General features: G+C 28.6%; 1 protein-coding gene and 2 long non-coding RNA genes across 3 annotated transcripts in view; 1 reads left to right on the forward strand and 2 right to left on the reverse strand.

Moving 5' to 3' along the window:
• Positions 3073-4184, reverse strand: LOC104758006 (ethylene-responsive transcription factor RAP2-1-like). Its single transcript, XM_010480806.2, has one exon. The coding sequence runs from the start codon at positions 3923-3925 to the stop codon at positions 3452-3454; it is 474 nt and encodes a 157-aa protein (XP_010479108.1). The 5' UTR covers positions 3926-4184; the 3' UTR covers positions 3073-3451.
• Positions 8944-9430, forward strand: LOC104758008. Its single transcript, XR_762597.2, has 2 exons — positions 8944-9154; positions 9273-9430. It is a non-coding gene; the product is annotated as an uncharacterized LOC104758008 (long non-coding RNA).
• Positions 9267-9478, reverse strand: part of LOC104758007 — a 7618-nt gene continuing 7406 nt past the window's right edge. The window contains exon 3 of the long non-coding RNA XR_762596.2: positions 9267-9317. This is a non-coding gene — a long non-coding RNA (uncharacterized LOC104758007). The remainder of the gene's footprint in view (positions 9318-9478) is intronic.

A 9478-nucleotide genomic window follows, 5' to 3' on the forward strand; every position in this document is an offset into this window, starting at 1 on the left:
TCTACTCCTTCTGCACAGCTAGTCAAGCGCATTGACAAGACTATTCGCAACAGATTCATCTTGATCCGCAATCAAGGAGATTACTCCTACGATGGCGGGCTTGTCCAATGGTTTGCAACAAGGCCATAATTGATACTAGAAGTTTACTTTTCCTGTAATCAAAATTTTCTCAACATCCAGTTTTAGGATCTCTTTAAACACCAGTACACATCCATTGTAAAAACAGTCTTTTTAGCTTTGAATTAATTTTACATTCAATTCAAAAAAAAAAAATTGTATATCTACATATACACCTAGCTTTTACTACTTAAAACTTGTTAAATTTGAGTTTATTAATTTGTATGAATATTTTAGGTAAAAATGACAATTTTAAAATAAAAATGTATATGAACAAACTTTTTTTTAGTGATCCTTTGTTTCCAATTATCTCTTACTAGATTCGGACCTGCACGTATGTGCGGTATTGATTTCAAAAACTAAGATTGCTATTAGATTCAGGGCCGGCTCAAATTTAATATAGACCCAGTGCAATTTCAAAAACAATACCTAAATATATACTATTTATATTAAAAAAAATGATAACATGTAAAAGAATAAATCTTTTGCACCCTCCACACATGTGCTAAGCCAACACTGATTAGATTTATAATATATTACATGTGTGAAGTTATGTTTATAAACATAATATACCATCAAATTAAATAAGTTTACATATATAGGATATGTTTTTTAATAACCTGATATGTTCACAATTTTTTAAAATGATTTTCAAAAATATTGGGTATAAAACTGTTGATAAACCAGGAGTTGGTTTTTTTTTTCCTTCATTCAATAATATTATTATACACTTGGTAAAATAGAAAACAAAAAATGTGAACTTACAATGTCTTTGTAAAATATATTAATAAACACTTTATATTTTATACCACACATATATATCTTACACTAAATGTGTGGATGGATACAGAAATCTTCTATACAACATATTGTTTGCCTGTTCAAAAGTCTAAATACAATAAAATCAATCACAAGTGAAATATATTCTTCACGTCATAATTAAAGTCCCTTGATTTTACTACTCCATGTTTCAACCTACATGATTTCTTCTTCACACTCCTAATCTCACAAAAAATATGGACATCCTTATGTGCGTTTGATGACTGCAGCCAAGCTATTTTGAAATGATTTTCATACTTTCTTTTTGTGTAATCTTTGTCTTAGGATGAGTTGGAATTGTACAAAATTTTCAGGTTTAGTAGTCATTTATTCTCTGTATGAATATAAAGATTTATTAACATAAAATTAAAATACAATTTTGTTTAGAAAAAGACAGTTTTGTAGGCTTCTCGACTATGATGACGTTTAACCCTGCACAAACACACCCAAATTATTAGCTATTTAAAAAAAACAATAAAAATTAACAACAATTAGAATCTTAATGTTTATGTGTACTACATACCTATGAGTTTGATTCCCAAGTCCAAAATATTGAACCAAAGCTTACCATCTACAAAAACAAAGCACACAAATTAATAATACACAAAAATCAATTTAAAACTCAATAATAACCACAAAATTACATCATTATTTAACAAAAATAATTACAGTTCAATGAGTTGCTTTGAGGATCCATGTTCTATGAACAGCCCTTCCTGCTCTTCTCAATATCCTGGTAACTTTTTTTGATGATTTAATAAATCTATTTATAAACTCTTTCAATCAAAGGGTGTGTCATGCAAAATGAAGATCAAACTTAACATAGTATAAAATCCACCAAATCAACAAACTAAGTAATATTCAAAAATAAATATATCAAAGTATCATAGTTTTGAAGAGATACTGACACACAAGATGGAGAAACAAATGTCTCCATGCTCTATTTAAACGCTGATCCATTCGAACGCTGAAATCAAGAATAAAAAAAAACTCAAAAATAGATTCTACTTCAATTAGCAAATATAAAGAAAAAAATATGTGCTACTGAAATTGAAAAACAAAAAGGGACAATCTTAGGCTTTAAACACAATTATTTCATTATTGTTATGATATCGTATGACATATATTAAATATCGGTTTGTGATTTTTTATTTATTGTTAAGATATTTTTTGTCCAAAATATTGTATAAATTTCCTAATTGTTCGTCCACAAATTTCGCCACCATAAATATATTTACATATATGTAATTTTGAATTTAAGACTCCGATTTTTATGACAACAAATTTAAATAATTTCTGTTAATATTAGGTAATTGTTATTATTTTTAATTCAATTTCCATAAACATTAGATAATTATTATCTTGTTGATTCCGCTGTTATAGGATAATAATTTCAAAATTAGAAAATTATCTTGTAATTATTGGTATTTATGGTAATTACGTGGAAAGATTTATTTAGCTTTTAGGAAAATATACAATTTAATATCGTGTAACCATCTTGTTTGGCTACGATTTTTATTTGTTTAGCTTAAATGACAATTTAATATCGTATAATCTATCGGATTCGGGTTTTCGGATTTAGAGATTTAGAACCCATTCGGATATTTTACAATTTCGGATACGGATTCGGATCGGATTTTTTGGATCGGTTTGGATCGGATATTCGGATCCGGGTATTTTGCCCAGGCCTAAAATAATATATGTTTGGCTCCAATTTGTTTGACAATCCTAACTCATTCAATATCTGTTTGGCTAGATAATTAAGTCTAATTTGAGTGGCATTTCATGTAATAATCTCTTAATCTATGTCTACTTATTAAAAATGCTTTCCTGTATAGATTATATTGATCAGACAAAAGAAATGCTGTGCCACTTTATCGAAATCTAAGGATTTGTTTACTGCTAACTTGACTTTCTCCAAAAAAAAAAAAAAAAAAAGGTAAAAAAACCACAAACAAATTTTTCCTTGCACGCCTTAAATAAGGCTAGTACAGTCATCGGAATATCGGCGAATCATACAATAAATTAATTAATTCATTGATGAGCGAACGTTGAAAGCACATAAAGATAATTAAAGATAGATCTTTGATGTAAAGTACAAGTTTCGGTTTAAATTCTCTACCAATATCCTCATGATAACGTAAATAAGCATTATTGGGATTACGGATCCAAAGATTACATCAAGCTTATAATATCAAAATTTGGAGTTCAAATATTAATAAACTAGTAAGAGGAAACGAACTACAAATTCTTAAACAAAATTACCTAAAAATTAATGTACATAGTATTACAACTTGAACTAAAACTCGCTTCTCAAGGATTGCTCTTAGCCGGGTTTGTCTCCGGGGAACTAATAAAAGTCTATAACAATTTGTTGATTCATATATAATACTTATGCATGTATACATACCTATATCTTCATGTATTCTTGTATGTATCGTATATGTAGTAAATGTAATCTTCTAAACAAACCAAAACAAACTACATATATTGTGTGTACTTCTCAGTCTCTTGACTATATATCTCCGGATTCGGGTATTTGATTCAAATCGGGTTTTATTACCGACAGAGAGGACTTAGCCGTCGGAGGAGGCGGTGACTTAGAAGCAGAAGTGAGGAGAGCGTCGACTCTAGCGCCAACCTCCGCCGCTTTTTCCCTTATAAGAGCGGCGGGCATGTCGGCGGCAGCTGCGGCTGATCGGTGGTCCTCTTCTTGTAAGAGAAGATCAGGGAAGTTGAGGCGTGCGGAGGGACCACGGAGGTAAAAGACTGCGACGTCGTAGGCTCTAGCGGCGGCGACATCGGTTGTGTAAGAGCCGAGCCAAAGACGTGAGCGTTTGTTAGGCTCACGAATCTCAGCCACCCACTTACCCCACTTCCTCCTCCGTATTCCTCTGTATGGCTTCCTCGTAGCCACGTTCCTAGCCACTTCTTCTTGAGATGGATGTCTTCTCTTTCGCATCGTAGACTCTTCTTGTTCTCCTTCCATTGATAAAGAGACAAAACTTTTTGGGGGCAGTGGAAGTTTATAAAGTACGGTGGCTTATGTTGAATTCTAAAAAAATACGGTCGCTTATAAGTATTGTTTTTGTAGAAATTGCCAAGTAACCTCGTACTTCTCACTTTTTATCTCTTTACTAAATTTATCACTAACTTTGTCATTGATTGTTATGAGACCGACTAAATTTTTCTTGTGTATTCGCCCAAAAAGAGAAATCAGAATTATAATGATGGAAGAATCAAGAATCTTTTGTAAGAAACGTTGTCAATATTTCGATGGATACTTAATTTATAAGTTAGGTTTATGTCTAGAAGTATCATTTACAATCTTTTTGTTATTTTACTTTAGAAAACGTATGTTATAGTTTATTTTATGTAAGTGAGTCCTTGTGATATATCATGGTCTTTACGGTTTTGAACCATGATATAAGTGTGCTTTTTGAGTCTTTTGATTTGTTTCTAGGTTATTTGTGAGTCTTTACAGATTATCTAGGAATTTGGCACGGATGGAGCAATATGGAACAATTTGGATCATTTTGGAGCACTTTACCGAAGGAAGTCAAGTTAGAGTTGGATCAGAGTACGAGCGTCGATCAACACCACACAAAGGAGCATCGATCGACACTAATGTTTACCCGACGAGAGAATAAGAAATTGGATGTTTTACAAATTTGCCCAAAGTCTTCTATAATTGCAACATAAGCCCCTAGACGTGTTTTAGGATGTATATATATTATTTTTAGGTTTTAGAAACCTTTAAATTATCTTCTAGCAGTTTTTGAGAGAAAAGATATTGAGAGCTTTTGGGAGAGATAGATCTGAATTTTTTGTAGAGAGAAGATTTCTTGAACTCCCTCTTTTACTTTTAATATCTATTCATGTTATTCAGAATTATGATTTGTGCTTTATTTAACATGTCTGAGTAATTTGCCTGTTAGGTTTAGGGTTTTTCATAGGGTTTTTATGATTTATCAGATCTGAGATTTTTAGGGTTCTTAATCTTTTATGATCTTCATCCTTGGTTGTTCTTCACAATAATTCTTGACTGATCACCTAAAATTGTTATCTTAGGGAAATAAATTGATATGAGAATATAATTGTTTTCTTGATTAAACCATTGATGAGCAGAATTGTTTATTACAAAGAGATTTGAATTAATAATTCTGTGAACTTATCTAAACCTGTTCTTAAAGCTGATTTATTACTTGGAATTTTACAAAGAGATTTGGATTTTCTGGTTTTAAATTTAGATTATAATTGCAGTGAGAACTGATTATTTTACCAAAAGTTTAGAGTTCTAGATCTGATTTTTATTGCTTGAACCTTAATTAATTTATCTGATTTAATATTTCATAATTTTTTGAGAAATTCCCTAGGCTTAGCTCTTTTGATTTTCTGAATTCACAACACTTTTATTTAAATATTTGCATTGCTTTATTTTAATTCAATTTAACTTGTTTAGCGTAATTTACAAAACTTTACAATCTATTGTGTTTGATCTTGAGTCTCTGTGGATTCGACCCCTAAGTACTACAGTGATCTCTTGTTTGAGAGAGTAGCTCTAGTGATTAATTTGAGCCTATCACCTTGTAATATTATTATTCACATGAAAACTTAATGAAATGTTTTAAAACATTATGTGTTCCTCCTTCCGTCAATTCATTATGAAAATACTGAATTCTAGTCATATTCTGTTGAATTGAGTCTAATCATATTAGGATTTTATTATAAAAAAAAAAAGTTACAGTCATATATATTATATTTTTAAAATTGTGAAAACATTATGTCAATATTTCGTGGATACTTAAATTTATAAGTTAGGTTTATGTCTAGAAGTATCATTTACAATTTTTTTTGTTATTTTACTATAGAAAACGTATGTTTTTTTTTTTATGTAAGTGAGTCCTTGTAATATTATTATTCACATGAAAACTTAATGAAATGTTTTAAAACATTATGTGTTCCTCCTTCCGTCAATTCATTATGAAAATACTGAATTCTAGTCTTTTTTTTTTCTCTCTCAACTGAATTCTAGTCATATTCTGTTGAATTGAGTCTAATCATATTAGGATTTTATTTAAAAAAAAATTATAGTCATATATATTATATTTTTAAAATCTTGAAAACACTACAGTCATATATAATATACCTAAATTATTTCTTATTTTTTGACGTCGTGTAATTGATATATATATATATATATATATATTTACTGATAAAAGGGAAACTTGTATAAAATAGCGATTTTTGAAGGCATTTTTTTTTGCAAAAAAACCTTTAATTCAATCATTCAAACTGATAATATAGGTATTTTATTTCCATAGATGATGATTGTTTGATATAGTAGTCCAAAGTTGCTTTTTTTTTTCTTGTCAACTATTCCAAAGTTGCTTATTAAGACATACCCGTGTTTATGAGAGAGACTTGAATGTTTGTATATATTACAGGACCACACAAACTTAAGTATTATTTTTAAGCTAAGATGCTTTGTTCATTAAATCAAATGTTTTGGTTGTGGTCCAGTTCTCCATTTAGTTTGATTCAATCAAAATACTGGTGCAACCGTGCTAGCTAGAATATGAACGGATCGGGGCTTATTAGTTTAACCATTGCTCGTTTTTCGCAGTTGCGTGCATCATCTAACTCAAAAGAGAAGGAAAAAAATGAAAAGTTGTTTGATTCGTATCAAAAACAAAGTCTATTGTTTGATTAAAAATGCCAAAGAATCAAAACGTATTTCTGGAAATATAGTGTTAATGTAAGTTATAACGAGGACACGTCACTTAAGATAAAAACAAAAGATGGGACACGTAGAGAAATGGGTTAAAGATAAACCCAAATATTGGCCGACAGAAAATCACCATCAGCTTCCATCTTCCATTTTCTTATCTCTTACGTCAATCGTTCTTAGTCACCACTTGAATCTTAACATTATCAATATATGTAAAAAGTATTTTTGGTTTAATTCTGCCACTGACATATCATATATGTGCTCGCTATTCGTTTATTTAATAGTTTGATTCGATTTTAGCGATACGAAATGATTAGAACAAAATTTAGCGAATAAAATAGCAATAATGTTTTCTCGGGAAAAATAAAAAGAACTAACAATGACAATAGTGATTCAACAAAAATTTTGCTTTTATTTGTACCGGCTTTTCCCACTATATTGATTGGTCTAATTGAAAGCTTATATTCCAATAAATGTCTCATAATTCGATTTTTCTCTGTTTAAGTATTAAACGAATTACAGATAAATAATATCATTTGACCTCAATTTAATTAATAAAATATATAACAGTATAATATGAATATATATACACTAAAAATAAAAAACCAATGTGATGGTTTTCTAGTTTTAATAGATAGATATATAGTAGATATTTTTAGTAGATCCATATATAGTAACTACAATTTTTAAAAAGTCTAAATATTTAATCTTTTCAAAAAGTGAATGAAAATGAAACTATTTATTACTAGGACTCAGACCCTCCGCAATGTCGCGGTGGAAATATTTTAGAAAAAAGTAAATAAAATTTAATATTTTAAATTATACATTACAAAATCATTTGAATGTAATAGAATAGTTTGAATACATAAACATTAAACATAAACTATTACTAAAAACACAACCATCAAAATGAAAACTTTTAACAAAAAATATTACATAGAATAGACGCAACTTTGCAAAAAACATTGTTTAAAGTATGATAAATATATAAGATATTTTATGAACAATTATGGTAAAAAGGTAAAATAAAAAAATCATTATGATAAAGTGATCCTAAATGAGAATATTGAACTAATGGTTGTAATGAGTAAATATAATATTCTATTAAATAATTATAATTAAAAATATATTTAATAGTGAGTGAAACTGTATCAACAAAAAATTAAAATTAAAATACACAACTTTTAAAGACAAAATAAAATAAATGAAAATATTTTTTAGCGAAAGTTACGATAAATAGACGCAACTGTAAATTCTATATTAAGTTTTATAAAATTTCTGTATTGCTATAATAATTTCTTAAATTTAATTTAGATTATAGAATAACGTTGAATATTAGATAGTAATATTCAAATTATTTAGATTCAACATAAAACAGAATATTTATTTCAACGAACAATGATTTGTTAGTTATGGATAAAGAGACAAATATATAGAAAGTTCAAAAGACATGACTATTTAAATAGACACACCTATTAGAATAAAAAATTGTGATGGAAAATATGAATAAAACTAGATAACGATCCGCGCTGGTAGCATGGAGAATTTTTTCATTTCGTTATTTGTTTTTATTTTTTAAGATTATAATTATGTTGTATCATTTATTCACTTGTTATATAATATAGTACTACTAGATTAGGACCCGCGGTACACCGCGGAGAAAAATTATTTATAAGTAAAATATTTAAATTATAAGTTGTATTTATTGGTTAAATATGTTATAATTATATAATAATTGTAAAATAAACCATATAATACCACAATATAATTTATTTTTTATATAATATTTATTTAATCAATTTTTTTAGATATGTCTATTCTCTGATACCGACAGTTTTAATAAAATAATGAAATGATGTTTCCGTGTAACACCGAATTAAGGATATTTTTTAATTTATATAAATATCGATAATACCCGTCCCGTTATATAACCCCGTCCCGAAATATTTTAACTCACACTAAATCATCTTAATTTTTAATATTTATTGTGTATCTACGGTATAATATTTCTCATATTTAACTTTTTAAAAGTTTTAAATATTTTTCATATTTAACCTAACATTTTAAAGGATTTTAAAGTATTTTTAAAATCTTCTGTTATTCAATGGAGAATTTTAAAAAATCTTATGAAATTTTATGTTATTCAACTAAGATTTTTATAAAATCCTTTAAAATAACTCAAAATCTCTTGTTATTCAATCAATGATTTATACAACTAACCTAAAATCTTCTGTTATTCAAAATATCACAACTTTTTTTTTAGAATGCTAGTTTGAATGATTTTAAAAGACTTTTTTTTGCTTTTTAGTTAAAAAATACTTATCTCAAAATCATACCTTTTGAGGTAGAATTTAAAGGAATTCATTAAAAACAAAACAAATAAACACACTTGCAAAACCACCATCTCGGTAAACTTTCTCCGCAGGTCAACTCCGGCAACTCCGACAACTCCGGCAACTCTCCGCAGACCATCTCTGTTTGTTTCATGTTTGCTTCTCTTTGTTTCTATTTTTTTCTCACATTCACATTTGCTTCTCTATCTCTCTCTCTATCTCTCTCCCTATTGAACTTGCTTTACTTCTTTGATTGGGGATTGATGGAGAAGGAAGAAGCCAAGGAGATCATCACCGGAAATGAAGTTGCTCTTGACCTTGTTCAAGTTCTTCACCATTAAATATATGATTTAATTTGGCTATGTAATGTTTGTACTACAGTAAGAGTAGTTATGAAATATGTCCAATAGTACACCTTCTCTTGCTTCTCGACAGTTCTGTAATCTCTCGACAGTTCTGTAGATTACAGAGGACTAAA

This window comes from Camelina sativa, chromosome 17, assembly GCF_000633955.1.
Source record: "Camelina sativa cultivar DH55 chromosome 17, Cs, whole genome shotgun sequence".
Lineage (NCBI taxonomy): Eukaryota > Viridiplantae > Streptophyta > Magnoliopsida > Brassicales > Brassicaceae > Camelina > Camelina sativa.